Source organism: Choristoneura fumiferana, chromosome 5, assembly GCF_025370935.1.
Source record: "Choristoneura fumiferana chromosome 5, NRCan_CFum_1, whole genome shotgun sequence".
NCBI classification, from domain to species: domain Eukaryota; kingdom Metazoa; phylum Arthropoda; class Insecta; order Lepidoptera; family Tortricidae; genus Choristoneura; species Choristoneura fumiferana.
The window spans coordinates 15,171,279-15,187,903 of NC_133476.1; the positions used below are offsets into that span (position 1 = coordinate 15,171,279).

At 41.2% G+C, this 16,625-nt stretch overlaps 1 protein-coding gene across 1 annotated transcript in view; it reads left to right on the plus strand.

Moving 5' to 3' along the window:
* Nucleotides 1-15,282, plus strand: part of Rbp6 (RNA-binding protein 6) — a 622,038-nt gene extending 606,756 nt beyond the window's left edge. Inside the window, 5 exon segments of the mRNA XM_074088132.1 lie at nt 5,095-5,160; nt 7,613-7,666; nt 7,669-7,832; nt 10,040-10,106; nt 11,473-15,282. Of these exon segments, the coding sequence (XP_073944233.1) occupies nt 5,095-5,160; nt 7,613-7,666; nt 7,669-7,832; nt 10,040-10,081 (326 nt within the window). The 3' untranslated portion in view covers nt 10,082-10,106; nt 11,473-15,282.
* Nucleotides 15,283-16,625: the final 1,343 nt, after the last annotated feature.

Sequence of the window (16,625 nt, forward strand, 5' to 3'; positions counted from 1 at the left end):
CCGCCGCCTCCGCATTCCACACATTCAACCCGCAACCCTCAGAATGCACTCCGCATAGTACCTACTAGACACACCTACACGAACTAATTCAGCCACTCTAATACTCAGACTCGATTCTTTGCATTATTCATTTAACGCTGCGCTCCTCGTTAAATATCGCTCGAGCTGTCTTTAGACAAGACGAACGGATTAAATTTCCGACTCGCAAAAAAAATTCGAAAGTCGATGTCTCAGCAAAATTAGCGCCTTGAAACAAAATCCTTTAAAGGGTCACACAGCCGTCGGGTTGAATCCAAATAATTAGCTGGCGAGGCGGCGAGTGGCCGCGTGTCGCGAACTGTGCCAACTCCATTTGTAATTTAAGATATTTGACCGTTCATTGTGTTAGTGACTGTTACGTTTAGTGCTTGTTGCTTGGTCGGAGCGAGTGTGAGCGCAACTCGCGTCGGTATTCTCGACAATTCCTATTAGTTTATCATGTAACTTCTAGACATAGCTAATGATCATAGTGACAAGCGACCATCCATCGCTGATTTAGATTACGAGTGCTGTTTGGATGGGTCAGAAATTTTATTTAATTTTTATTGTTTTAGATGAGTAATTTTATTAATGGATGTCTATAGATTTTGACTATACGCTAGCCTAGCGAGCTCCATCGCCTATCAACTTTTACTGTAGTGTTACACCGAATGGAAGTGTGTCCGTGGGACCATAATGGTGACTATTAGCATACTAATCTCTTCTAGTTAGTGTTCAGTTGAGCGCACAAATCCAGCGCCTGCAACCGGGATGTTTGCGTAGTAAGTCCTTTCTCCCCTGCATGGTTGGTCGGTAGCGCCGCCCGCGCGGCACCATCCCTCGCCACCAAGCTACTGGCTCCAAAGCCTTGTGCCGCTCTAACTGCCGGCAACGAGCCCTGTACAACTCCACACTGCTGTTGCTGTTATAAAGTACCCATTAATGTCATTCCATATCCCTACAGGGGATAGGGGATTTACACAAAGCGCTTATAGCTTACCAAGTCTCATAATATAAGTGTGAGCATAAACAAAAAAGTTAGTGACGAACGAATACAAGAGAAACAGCAGTTTGGTGAATGGAGTGTGACGCCGCAGACAACAATAGGGCGAGTAATTTTCTATTTGAACATTATGGAGTTTATTCAGTACGGTACTATACCATTTTGAAACATAGAATAGAGTTGATATATCGTTGAAGTTTTCTAGGTGAAAATCAAGTGTGGTAGACTTTAAATAGTTAACAAAATTAAATGCTGGATTAGTTAATAGTAGTCGAAAACAATAGAGATTAGTAATAGACTAAGAATTAGAACATTTAAGCGAATCAAAGTAAACGAAATTATGTAGATTTGTTGTCTTCGTTCAAAATTAAAATTAGAGGATTTTCACAATAGTCTAGTTTGTTTACAAATTATAATGGTGGATTATAATTCGATGTAACTTAGCGAAGCTTCAAAACTAGCGTCGGTTTAAAAGGTCGTTTCAAGTATACTTATTGCTAAAGGATGTCAGAATTCGCTTTTACCAGTATATTATACATTTTGGTTATTAGTAAGTATATTATCCTTTGTAATTGACTAGATAGAAATGTGTTACAAATTTACTGTGATTGGTGGTGCAAACTCTTATATAGCGTGTTGGATTTTTATTGTTTAGTTTTAAGCTACTGTCATAGAATTAGACTAATGTAATTTAAACAATGTTGTGCCTTAGGTGAACTGTAATAAATTGTAAAAAGATTTAATTGCAATTAGAATAGGTACTTACCTAGTCAGTTTTATTTTCATACAAAACTAGATTAGAACAGAATCGCCGTTATTTTACTATAGTAGTTTATAAGTAGTAACTAGTAATTCTAAATTCGTCGCAAGTAACTTAATCATTTTGTTACAATAATGGTAGAACTGTTATTTATAAAGGGCAGTACAGTAGTATACAATTTTCGATTACTTGAAGCGTGTTTTGAGGATTTTTGTCTATAAATGTTTTCCTATATTTCATTTCGCTTTTATTATGTCGCTTTACATGTACTGATTAACATTCGGATCCATGACTGAACCATGTAGGCGTGCACGTTTGCATGGCGGCTACAATGTCAACAGCTTATTGAATCAGCCAGCGAGCCGCACTAAAATAAGAACGGGGAGAGATTTAGAAAAGGACGCGTGCTTCTTTGAATTACAAATCCGGGCTTTCGCGCGTGCGTACCGGCCGGCTCCTCCACTAGCCAGCATAGAGATTCGATTAATTTGCAATTGAGATAAGTCCCAAGGCAAGACCATCGAAAACCCGCAAAGTGTATCATCTCGCCGAGTTATTGATGGCGCCTATTAAATATACGTTTACGTCGAGACGTGTGCGGGACGCCGCGGTCTCCCGTAACAGCTCAAATAAAACATTTCAATCCGCCGATTGCGAAATAAAGTGTGGGAGCCGTAGGTGAGATGCGAATACGTTATCAGCGAGCGTGGCCGCTTGGCGCGATGTTGCTTGGCCGTACTATGTTGCGCTTCTGCAACTGCATTGTTGCTTGACTTTTGTTTTATTAATACTCTGTTGTAAATGGAATGGATGTTGTTGAAAAACAATGGTCTGTGCAGACAAACAAAAGTTACATGCGCAATTTTACAGCTACTCTGTGTGTGTTACGATACATTTCTATGCACGCCGATTTTCTTCACTACCACCTCCCTTAAACTGTCTCTAAGTATAACTCCAAGCGGAACTTTTCCCACACACCAATTAACTCAAAAACTCTGTAACACACCCGAATATTTTCATGTTAAACTTTTATATTGCGTGGAAGATATAAAAAGCTGGCACTCGTAAGTAATACAGTGGCTTCAAGGGCGGGTGTTACGCCAGTACGCCCCGTGAATATTCCTGTTCGACCGTCATCCCACTTCTGAAGAAGAATTATTAAGTTTCCCCCGAACTTCGCAATTATGAAAGTTCGAATAGCTCTCGCAGGACGGCTCCTGAATTTATAGATGTATGCCCTCACCTGCAAGGTGGAACATACTTGGCGAATATTAGCACATCACTCATGTTGTTAACGCGCTGACCCAACTAAGCGAAGTTGGGACAAGCTACATGTTCATTACCGAGCTTCTGCTTGACAGATCATGAGATCTTAAATGAGTGATCTTATAGAGCGCACATTAATTAAACCTCCGATATAGACACGAGCTAGCTGGTGGGAACAATTTGACTTAGGTAACTTTATGTGTGACGATGCTCCATCCATAGCTTGCGTTGCATCCCGTTTTAATACAAGACGGATTCACGCAATTTTATTGTTATTTCTCCGCAAGTTTCAAGTTGGAAGTTAACGTCGGACGCAGATATGACCGACGTTAGAACTAACAACAGAGTTGCTTCTCCGTGCTTGTAAACTGAATCGTAAATTATTTGAGGTCGGCAGCAACTCCGATCCGCCTGCCGCTGACTTTGATCCCCGCCGCCCGTGGGCTGTGATTGCGACGGATATATAACGGTTTATGACACATCACTGCCATTTTTGCGTCTGAATTATTCACGCTAGACGTTTATATAGCTGTAAAAATGTAACTAGTGTCCGGAATTGTAGGTCGAAATATAAATGAACCCATAAAACTCAGCATGCGATGCGGTGGTGCGATGGTGCGAAGGCATTTACAGTACTAAAAGAGATTTTATTGTTCGACACTTTCAAATATTTTTGTCGTGCTAGCTGGTACCTCAAACCACAGTTTCCTATAAAATTTAGTTATCGCTATTTCTTGTTAATGGTTCTAACTTAAAAACTAGCTTATTTCCCGTAATAATGGCAAAAGGATGAAGTTTGACGGATCGACACGCTAACGATCGAAGGACGTGTTTGAACTAACACTCCACTTCATATTTGGTACACGGCAACCCTAAAATAAATAGCCTCTCGCAACGCAAAGTAATGTTATTAAAACGTGTCAGCATTTTAGTACGGGCGGGGGCGCGCCGGGCGAGGCGCGAGCGAGAGCGGGAGCGGGCGCGGCCGCGCGTGCGAGCGGGACGCCGTGGCTGCCCGGCCCGCGACGCCATCTATCATTCATCCTCCATTACTTATATTGTACTTTTTTCGCAAAGTCACTCGCAGGCCGGTAATCACCTGGTGCGACCGCGGACCTCCATTTTTCACACCAAATGATAACTGGCGCATCTGACAAAAATAAAATTTGTCGTACACGCCGATAGAGCTAATGGTGACACTATGAGCAGGCAGAAAGGGAGACACGAATATTAATCGGCTACTTAATAACTGACATTTTCCCACGAAATATTAAAAATCGTGCTCTTGAATTGAATATTACGGCGATAAAAATCACATTACGCTTTTAATATGGTTACGAAATTCTGTTGTCTTAAATTGACTATCCGGCATAACAAGTTAGTCTCATTGGGAGGATAAATCACTTGTACGTAGACACATTGCATCCCTTGGCCGCCGCAATGAGCCGCGGCCGGGGCGCGGCGCGCGGGCGGCGTGCGGGCGGCGTGCGGGCGGCGCGCCGTGCGTGAGCGGACGCGGCGCGGCGCGGCGTCAAGACGCGGCGACGTGCGCCGTATGCTAATGCCTTCCCTATTCAATAAGCAGACCGCCGCGTGCCAGCGAGAACTCACGTCGGATAATTTACTGGATAGTTTGTAAAAGTTTTTTCGCCCTCTGTGATTTATACCCGCGAAACTCGGAGCACTCTTTTTCATTTGAATGCACGTGACATACGTGATATTTTTTGTTCCGACATAATCTGAGCCCGGGGAGTCTTCGTTGTCCTCATTCGTCAGCACGGCATCTGTCTCCAACGGCTAAATTATTCATGCATTTACGCGCTCCAACTTTATCCGCGCTGGAGAACTTTAATATTGAGTTGGGATTACATCGATAGTCACTTTACCGTTCAATATGCTAAATTCAGAAAAGATGAGGTGTTGCGAGCGGGGTGGCGAGTTTTCGAAATTCAAAAATGCGATGGTTCAGTCATGGATATGTGTGTCACTAACGAGAGTGCGCGTCACTCGTACGTGGAGCGAATGCGAACCGTGTGTATGTTTGCAGTTGACCTGACCAACGGCCAATTGACACCGAACAACAACACACCGCTGCTCGCGCAGGCGCTCTCAGGTGAGCTTCCGCGGCCACCACGCGTCCTCGCCTTACTTCCACGCACCACACACCTGAGCTCCTTGTAACACTCAGATCTAAATCACTCGACACAATTGACATCTGATTATTACAAGGGTATCGCACAAAATGTAAATTGCGAAAGCCATTTTACATTAAATACCAAATTGTGCCCGATGTTCGAAGCTGAGAGCATCCCTGCGTGAAACAGTCAGTAATACAAATAACATTACGTAAAAGCGCATTACTAATACCTTTGTCGCTTGTGAGCTCAGTGTTACAATTTGTGTCTGTGTGCCTTTCAATGTTGTTTTAGTCTTTGTCAATTACAATTGTGTTCTCTCCGGCATTAGATGTTCTTAAGCGCTAGTTACAGAAGAGTTCATAAACTTGTGAGCAAAAATTTGATCAAAAATATCTGAGCACGACTCTATTGTTAACGGCGTAGAAACGCGTTCAGATGTTTTTGACCAAATTTTTGCTCATAAGTTTATGAACTCGACTGTACCTACTAACGTGGAACTTTATTTGGTTCAGCAATTAAATACAATGCAAAAGAGCGAAATAAAGTGTAACGACAGCTTTGCTTGTTTTTCTTATACTGTTTTGTTTCTATGCTAGACTATTTTTTCTTCTACTACTACATCTACAAGTTTGCTAGTTGTTGCTATCGGAAGATAGAATGATTATTTTAAGTCAAACCCATTTGATAGAGATGGATTTGAAATACGAGTACTTATATTTAAATTTTACACGATCGATCATCTTACTTGAATATCTGACTATAAGTTTAACAATTACATAATCAGAAATTTAAGACTTTTATTGTTTTAAGTAAAATGCCTTTTTACTCCGCTTTATGACACTGATTTTTTAATCACACAATACACACATTAGTAGGTAGATAATTTCATAGAGCATTTATTCGACATTACACTAAGTGTTGTAATCGGGCCTAAAAATCTAGACAGCTACTTTAAATATTAATTCTGCTTTCAACTAAAATTTCGTTATTTTCACTTAGACCAATGTCGTATCAGGACTTTACTCATCATTTTTTATCACAAATTATAACAATCATCACTCGACAGCTCGACATGGCCAGTGAACCTCAGATACTACCTCGAAACACCTCAACCAACATCGGTCAACCATTCATGAGTCAATTTAAATTTTGTTCCTTGGTCTAACGATCAATATATGACAATTTAATCATAGCCACGTTCAGCTGTTACACTGTAGCTTAATGGTGGTTAGTGTAATGCCTTTCATTAATGTACATATATTATTATTTTAGAAAACAAATGACCTAAGGGCGCGGGCCACTTAGCGTCTTTCGAGCGTCGTCGTCTAGTAAACGCCCGCGCAGCGCCGACGTAACGTTCACGTTGCGGCGCCGCGACTCCAGCGTCTCGTTAACGCCCGCGCAGCGTCGACGCGGCGTCCGCGCAGCGTCGCCTCGACGTCAGGTGGCGAACTGTCAGATGCCGGCGTCTAGTAGCGCCAGTGCAGCGCCCCTCCCCTATTGACGCCGCGTCGATGCTGCGCGGGCGTTAACGAGACGCTGGCGTCCGAAAGACGCCACTGGCGTCGCGGCGGCGCAACGTGAACGTTACGTCGGCGCTGCACGGGCGTTTACTAGACGACGACGCTCGAAAGACGCTAAGTGGGCCCGGGCCCTAAGAGGTATACTCTGGTTTAGAGGATTATATAATATGTTTCAAACTTTAAAGATAAAAGTTTTTTTTTCTGAAGTTTTTATAGTTACAATTCAATCATAACTGGTAATTTTATTATGTCAGGCCAACTAGCTACAACAAAACAATATCACAGACATTTATACTTTTAAATATGTATATTAAAAACAAGTATTTCAATAATAATCACAAAAGTTACGTACATATCCATCGCTATTTTCTAAACTGATTTTCTGTATCAAATATTACCGTTGATGTAGATGACGTTCTATACTCATGTAAAAAATGGCTGACATAGTGAAATTCCAACTGAAACTGCTACCGTTCACAATCTTCTACATGTTTTGATCAAACAAAATAATAATCTATTTAGCAAATCCACGGATCCGATCCACGAAAATTACGTGAAAGTCTAAGTTTCAAAATCCCTCGTTGCCATATACAGTTCCCAGGCAAATAAGAAACAGCTCTCAGGCCAGCTATTCTAGTACGATTAATGTTAATTGATTAATTATTGGTAGCACTTTCCGGAAGTCCATATCAATGAACTACATATTTACCTTACTTCGCTCCTTCGCTACCATACGCAGAGCAGCAAAGAGTAAAGATTAACGAGTTCATGATTAATATTTTTTAAGATAAAGTCGTTGCCTCAATACCATTTTTCTAGAAACCGGTGATATGTCTTTGAGTTTAACAGTTTTATTTGTACACAAGCCGAACTACCACTCTATTCTACGTGTGTACGTTCCCAGTGATGAACAACTACCAAGCAGCAGCGGCCGGCTTCGGGCCACCCGCGTCGCCGCACGGGGCGGGGGCCGCGCCGGCTTCCCAGCAGCCAGCTCGCCTGGCCCAGCGCTGGACGTGTACGGCTCAGCCGCAGACAGCGTCGGCTACGTGCAAGCCGCCAGCCCCCAGCCTTCCGGATTCCCCGCGATCGCAGTCAGCCGCGCGCCCCTCAATTACACCCCGGTGAGTCCCACTTCCTTTTACTTTACCTAGGTCTTGTATGACAGCAAGATCTTTCATGGGACTGGCCTTTTTACTTTTCCGACTGCGCCATTGCTGAGAGAGGGGAACAGAGGCCGTATTGTTTAACGAGTGGTCAAGATCATTCATTGAAAAAAAAAAGATTTACTAACAGTAACAAAAAAAATGTTGCTTGTAACATAACTTGAGTGACTACAAAACTCTTACAAAATCAATTTTGCTTTATAGCATTATTTTGGTTCCTGATTACTAAATTTTGGCTAAACGTCAAGTAGCCGAACTGGTTCAGCTATCCTTTTCTTTTCAGTGTTTATTATCTCTCTGTCTTCATTCGTTTGACAGAAAGAATTACTGATAGCGATTATGATATACAGTACTTTAGACAATATGGTTGCAAGCTGGCCCCTTGAGAAGATGAATATGAAAATAGATATCGTCTTCCGACGATGTAGCGGGTTATATCGTTAAACGGTCAAGTCGTCAGCTAGGGCGTGGCAAGAACATCTCGGAAGTTTTAGTGGGTAGGAGCCCCACAAAATCTCATCGCCTCCCTGTGGTGAAGCGGTATCTGGTCACAGTTTTTAACCCAGATAAAAAAAGCCTTAATTCTTACGTATGATGAAAAGTTCAGTGTTACCATCAAAGGTCCCACTTGATGGCGAGTAGTTAATAGTTACGCTACGTAGAATATTCAGATGCAACCACTTATTGAAGTGGCTACTAGTAAATTATGAACGCTGAATATAGCCACCGTATTGAAACTTTATCATTTTAATTCATGATAAATGGTTAAAGTTAATAACAAGTTATTAACTTTTTTAATTTATTACGTCAAGTTCAAAAATGCCTATTCCGGTACGATTCAAACGACGGCAATTCCTAAAATTGTCCTCGTTCGAGAAGTTTTGACTGTCACGGAATTCAAATTCATGTTTGTTCTGTTTTGTTTTTCTTCGGGCCTTTTGATTCGCGCCTCGAGATGCTAAAATCAATTTTGCATTTCTTTATAACCGCAATGATTTGCATAGCTCGAGATTTTCTAGGGGAATTTTAAATTTTAAGGTCTAGTGGAGTGAATAAAAACTTTGTTAGCTAGTTAGTGAGTGCGCAGGGCACGCGCGGTCCCGCGCCGCGCGTCGTCGGCGCGACCCGCGCGCGGCGTCGTCTAGCACCGCAGACGCAATTAGCAGCCGACGGCACTCTAAAATTTTAGCGAGACGGTCCAATCTCATTATGGAACCGATCTTCCTTGTCGCTCTTAAAGCATAATCACCATAAGTTAGCGAGCGAGTGAAGCGTGAGAGATGCGATTATAAAGTGTTCCGAAATATGAGCGGGACGAGCGGGCGGGGCGGCAATCTACGCGGTGCAGTGCCGCGGGTAATGGCTTTTTAAAACTGCGACCACGCTCCATAACTGCTTCTCTGAGACGCCATCAGTCTTCATTGCTTGTCGGCGCCCGCCAGCGCCGCCGCCGCCGGCGAGATCTTAACTCCTCACGTCGCCGTATCTCGAACACATTTTTCAGACTCGGAAGCTCCTTTAATTTGCTAGATATTTAAAGGGCGACCCGGTCTCCGATTCGGATGAGTGCTGGTTGCAACTAAGGCTCATGTTTTCGGCGGCTTATTCGAGTTGGTGGTCAGCGGCGCAATAAGCTGCCCTTCGGCTGCAGGCGCGTCATATATCAAATGGGATATTAACTCAATCGTCCGTAATCGCCGGGGCAAAACAAATATGTCGCTAATGAGAGAATGAACGGTCCAGGCGTCGGGCGGGCCGATCCGGCGCATGTGGTCCCCGGGTGTAAAACGGTCTTATTAGGTAACGGGAGTGCCCCCCGGGCAATAACAGTAAATCAAGGAGAACAAGCGGTGTAATTACCGCTGGCGAGCGGTCGCGCGCTGCTCTAACTCATCCGCTCACTGTTTTTATTTTGTTGGCCACCAAGCCTCTACCGCTCTATCGGCTGCGAACACCAAACTTACTACCTTTAAATCTGTCCCCGGGGAGGATAATGTTCGACTGAACGCTTTATACTTCCATTCAATTATGGTTTCCAATTTAGCTGTGTTTTTATTTTAACCGACCTAATACGTAATCAAGAGGATATATAAGTAGTCGCTGGTTTCCATTATGATTTCTTGGTAATAAAAATACTTATGAGTTGTTTTTCTCTCTCCTTCCAGGGTCCCCTGATTCCTGCGGCTTTTACCAACGGATATCATTGAAAGTGTCGTAGCACAAATATTTTACGTAAGTATATTTTTATAAATAATTAAAAAGGTTCATCGAAAACATAAATTCCTAATTAAGCCTCATAAAAGATAAACTTAATCACGGGTTTATATTTTCCGTTCCCATCATCCTCGTGAGGAAAAAATTGTGAAAGTTCTAGTAAAAAAATGCCTTGTTGAATTACCTATATTAATTTAAAATGTCTTCTAAGACAGATAACATTAATATACATTTTATATAAAAAAAAATTGGTTCACATTTTCTAGATTTTTCCAAGATCGAGAAATCTTAGTCTGCCCGGCAAGCATGATATGTAGCAACAGCGTTCGGCTCTGTGGTTGCACGCAGTTAGATAGAAACGTGACTTGTCAAACCGCGACAAATGGTAGTTGCGGCACGTCATACTTGCCGCTCTTTAGGTTTAGCACGAGTCTTCGTGCCCAATTTTATAATTTTGACAACGCTACACAAAAACAGTTGCCAAGTCCACATAGGTCTAGGAAATCTTCTGGATCGGGTCAAAGAAAAAGATTTTCCTATATGACAAAACAGCGGACAATCTCTAAATAATTGATTTAGGGGCTGTTTCACCATCCATTGATAAGTGTTAACTGACGGTTAAATGTGATGCCGTCTCCGTCTATTCGAACAAACAAAAAGAGACGGCATCACATTTAACCGTCCGTTAACACTAATCAATGGATGGTGAAACAGCCCCTTAATCTTTGGGATAAACATATAATTGAACTATACTTTTAAGATTGCTACATACTGAGAGTTGATGACGCAGTAGTAGAAATAGGTTGGAAAGGCTCTCATGCCCTACTGACTATATGTATGCATTACTCGGAGCATAACGCATACAGCTAAGTTAGAACATATTATAAATTCTCAAGCAAACGCATGTGTTAAATTTGTATGAATCAAAAACACTTTAGTTACGAACTTAAAAAAAGTTACATCATATAATCCGCGCATTGTTAAAAAAAAGAAATCTAAATCATCTTTTTCATATTAACAGGTAGGCTACTAGACTACTAGTGTCTTAGAAAACTTAGTCTCATTTGACGCGATGAATGTTCCATTAAAGTTAACGTGAGTAAAAACACGATATCAAAGTAAACCGAACCAACCGAGTCAACCGAATTCAAAATAAAAAGCTTCTCGATTCGCTTGCATTTTTTCTGTGTATGCAACCTCAGAAATAAGCCTTTAAGAACCAATTTCAAGCTCGTTTTATTATTTGAAAGACTATCAAATAGCACGGAAGAAAATTTAAAAATATTACGCCAGAGATTGTATTAATTCTTTGGTATTTATGAAGAATTAAGAAGTCTGTTTTTTTTTACTTTCCTTTCTAACGTGCAGCTTGGTTGTGTGTCAGGTGGCGAGCGGTGTGGCGTCGCGTAACGCCGTCGACCGCGCCCGCCGCCGGCACGTCTCCTCGACCGGCCCCGCCCCCGCGTCTGCGCCCGCGCAGGCCCGCGGCGCAGCGACCTCCGTCCGACACGCACGGACCACCAACCCCATCAACCACCCCCCTACAACCCCCAAACCCCCGCTCGAGAGGAGACCCTGTCTATTGTAAATAATCTACTTTTTATCGTGTGAACGAGAGATAGTCTATTACTTAAACAGGTATTTTTTCAAACTTTTCTCGCTTTCAACTGTACCGTAGATGTGTTGTCAGAATAAAGGATTAAACTACAAAAAAATACATTTCATAATTATATAAACATGCATCTAGACAGTTAACGCAGGGAGGTATATCTTCACTATTTTACTGTTCATAGTTAAATAACAGTCGTAGGGTGTAACGTTAATGTCCCTCCACACGCGCGGGACCTTCGTTTATAGATAACAGGACTTACTTGGCATGTTCGATAAGCCCGAGCGCGATCGCGGCTCGCAGTTTTAGTACCAAGCTTTATAAAAGAGCAGTTCGCATTGAGGTTCGCGCATGCTGTAACGCGCCGCCGCGCCGCGTCCGAGCCGCGCCCTCGCCGCGCCGCCGCCGCACAGGCCGCCGGAGACAATAAGCGACCGCGCCGCACGCCTCCTCGCTCGTCCACCAACACATATTTTATTCTATTTTTAATATTAATGTCAAATATTAACATAATTATTATACTACTATATATTACGCATATTTTACCTATGAATGTAATTATTTTTCGCCTAATTCGAATTGTATAAAATCACCTTTTTGAACGGCTGTTCTGTTTCAGTAGTGAACAACAGTTTCTCGATTACTTCTGTATAAGACTATGTTAGTTACGATAAAATACTACGTATACATACTTTCTAATATTTATGTATTATGATATAAAATTTTATCCTAAGGATAATAATGATCATAGACGATTCATAAGGACGTTCGGAACGCTAAGTCGGAACATTTCACAATATCTCTCATCGCGTTAAGATAATAATTCGTTTCTATCTTGTACCTTAAAAGTAGGTATTGTAATTATAATAAATGACAATTTTGTGCATTACGAGTACGTAATAAATATTTCATTGTTTCTTACGATTGTATTTACCTTAATGTAAGACCACTGTTAAACAATAACGAGACGCCGTTTAATCGCGACGTCACACCGTACTTAGTTGTATTTAAAATTTTAATCAATATAATATTAATGAATAATAAATTTTCGTACAGATAGTAATGTCACACGACACAAGCATTTCAATAAAATAAAGACAGGGATATCACAAAAAGTAACAGCGAAAGGCGCAGGTTCGAGGTAATAGAATAAATATAAAGTCAATTCATTAATCATATTCGTTAGGTACTGGAGACAATTTTATCGGCCACTTAATCTAGTTTGCTGCAGATAGACCCAGGAGGCGCGGCGTAGCAAGCCGTAGCCGCGCTACGTCGTAGCAGTGCTACGGGCTGCTACGCGTGCCCGACCGCTCGCTACACACATATATTATACACTCGGTTGCATTCATTTGTTCGTTATTTACTATTAATTACTATTATTACACATTATCTACATCAATTAAACATTAATATTATAAATCTAGGTATTAAATTTTAGGTATTAATAATAAACAATCTTTTAAATGCTATTATTATATAAATACGTTATAAATATAAATGTTTCCTGTTACAAAAAAAAATATTGAAAATCATACGAAATAAATCAATATTCTTTTTAAGGGTGATTTATTACTTATGAGTATGTAGTTAATTGAATAATGGAGTGTTAGGCGGAGTGCGCTCGTCGCCGGGCGGCGCGCTCGCTTTGCGTTTTTTCGTTCGTGCCGAGAGTTCGTTCGCTGCCGTCGCGCCGCGCGCGCCGCGTGTCGCGCGCGAGCCGCGCGTACGCCGCGCGAGCCGCACACACCGCACCGCAGGAGACGCGACCGCGATTATGTTGTTAAAACGTTAGCTAGGAAATTGATAATGAAATCGAAAGGTGTGAGTCTGTAGGACGGTCGGAAAATCGATATCATACCTAACAAATTAACGTAATTATTTGTTTTATATTTACGGTGTTATAGGTAATTAAGACATTTTTTCTTAGGATATTTAATTATTACGATGAGATGTTATACTTGTTAGGCCGGGCCGGCGGCGGCGCGGTGCGCGCTCCCCTCCGCCGTCGGTCGACTCATTCTCACTCTCACATCCTCACTCTAATTATATTTTCTTACCGACCTTTTTAATGTAAGAGAAGCGCACACGGCCGCTTGTCCCCGTGTCCGCGCGAGTTCGAGTACAAACAAACAAACTAGTGAGAGACGTTCGTTCGTGAGAAGCCATCGGTTCGCCGCGAGCATGAGACGACGATATTACTATTGTACATACATAGTTAGCCGCATGTGTAAAAAGACGTTAGCCGAGACCATCTGATCGAATTAGACTCATTCGAGCTGCAATCAGGATTAGCTTGACGAAGGATTAGTTTCATTGTTGTTGAAATGGTTTGTTGAACGGTTTGTGAGGTCGTTTCTTTAGTGTCACGCTAGTACGCCGCGGCGCCACGCCGCACCTCTCGCTTCCTCGTAAATGCGTTAGTTGATTTACTTCAGTCATCATTTTAGAAATGTGATCTATATCACGATAAAGACTACGTAATAATAAGCGAGATCTCAAATTTATTTTAAAAAATTTGTTATGTGATCCTAATATTGCGACTTATCTTATATATAAAATTGAAAAAGATAATTTATTATATTTTGTATAAAAACATTCTACGTTATTTTACACTCGACCTACTTTATATTGTTATTAAAGATAATAATTAATTTTAATCTAATAACGTGACAGACTGGTAAAGTTCGTAGAGTCGCCGTGGCGGCCTTAGATCAAGTAGCTTTGCATATTCGGCGATGGCCAACTTAATGTTTCAAGGACCAAAGGTATACTTATTCGCGTAGAACCGGACGCGCATTGGCTCCGCACGAACCGACCAGCCGATCGGTAGTCATTGCCGCTGCCCGCTCGGCAGCGGCCCGAGCGAGCCTGCGGGCACGCAGGACGCAGTCGGCGCCCGCGCCTCTCCCCGCCCCTCTTCACCCGGCACCCGCCACCCAGCAACCCCGCCCCCGCGCAACGCCGCCCGCTTGGTTTCGTTCTCGCGGTTACTTCTCGATTGCGTGCTTCGCGTGCTGACTGATTTTCTATAGCAATAAAAATCAATTACCTAAGATTTTACATTAAAATAAATTTGGATTTATATACGTTCGAATTTGGTGTCATGTACATTTAAAATATTAGAGAAAGAAGGATAACGATAGGCGGACGAGTCGCGACGGTCCGTCGCGACGTCGACGCAATATTTTCGTCATTTCTTCGTGTATTATATGTTACATGAATCTGTATACAATATGGATATAAATCATAATGATGAATAAATAAAAATAAAATTAGTTTTTACGTCATCTCTTTATTAAAATAATGATATCAAACATTTTGTAAAAAGCGGTGGGTACGTCCGCCGCCCCGACTCCGTGCACCAGTGCACTTTAACTTATGGGAATATTACATTATATAACGTACATAATACTATGAGATATATAATCATACAGCCTCTCGGGGCGCGCGTGTATGGCGATGTATGTATACACATTGTGCAATGTACATATACCTATTATGATACAATGATTTAAGACAAGGTTCACATCGTGCCGTGTGTATGTGGTAATAAATATAATATGGACATTGTTCAAACAATAATCAGTTGTTTCATTTTACCCCGACATCGACCGGCTTATAGCAATGTAGCTCAGTAAAATACTAATTGAAAAATTCAAATATTTTTCAATGTAACTTTGGTTTAAAATAACTATAACAATACATTTTATAAGCCGATTTCAATAATGTATAATCAACCCAGATATGCCTTTGCCACCTTATTTTACAAATCAAATATTATTTTTATTTACAGCCCACCTTATTTTTTCATATCATATCATAAAATGGTAAAGCATTGACTTGGTTGACTATGCCGTGTGTTTAAAAAAGAGTATCTCGAAATATGCAGAAAATATACCAAAATTGATACGACTTCAGAATGAGAAATAAAACTGCCTACTGGAATATTCCTTGATACTCAAACTTTTAAACCTGTGATACTGAAAACTCACAGATCGAAAATTAGAATCAGGCTCAGAAAGACTGGATTTCAATTAAGAATTATATAGATTTTCCTTGATGATGCAATAAGTTATAGCCAGATATAGGTAAAAAAGGGCTTAGTGCGAGTTGGGCTGGCGCACTGAGGGTTCTCTACAAATGTGTAAGTATCTATGAATATCCGATATGGCAGAAGAACCCCTCTACTAAGCAAAATGTAAGTTGTGTGGGGTAATTTTAAATGGTTGCTGACATAGACAGACATTATACAACAAATTAAGATACTCGGACTTTTTTATTGGTTGTGTTACAAGAGCCTTCGTACCAAATTTCAAGTGTCTAGGCAACCCTGTAGGTTTTCAATTTCGTTAAAATTTTACGTCAGGATCTTAGTAAGTAGAGATTATGGGTAGTGAAATTAGGCACGAAATAATCAAACATTACAACGGCAATTCAACAGTCCAGAATACCTATATTGTACGATTACTAAGGGCTTACGTTAGAGCTTACTTGTATGTGTGTTTCCACTTGTAAACATGTGTGACACCATTACTCAATTAAACAGGATATCCTGCTGCATAACGAGAGTGTCTAATGGTTATGTATGTAGCTATAGTATAGCATATACTTACTTACATATCTTGAGCGTCAGTTTCATACTCAACTTAAACAAGCCGTAAATAATTCGTAATCTGCAAGTTATTTGGTTAAATTTGAAGTAAGGGATCGCCAATGCTGGTCGGAATTTTTTCCAAATATCCCTGTCCATGACCAAAATCATTAACTTTATAATACGCCTTAGATATTAATGTCTTCTTGACAATAGATCTGAATTTTGTATCCGTTTCATTGGTAATATTTTTTGGAATTTTATTATAACAACGTTTGCAATTTCCCAGAAACGACTGTTTGGTTTTAGCCAGTCTGTAAAATGCAGCTTTAAG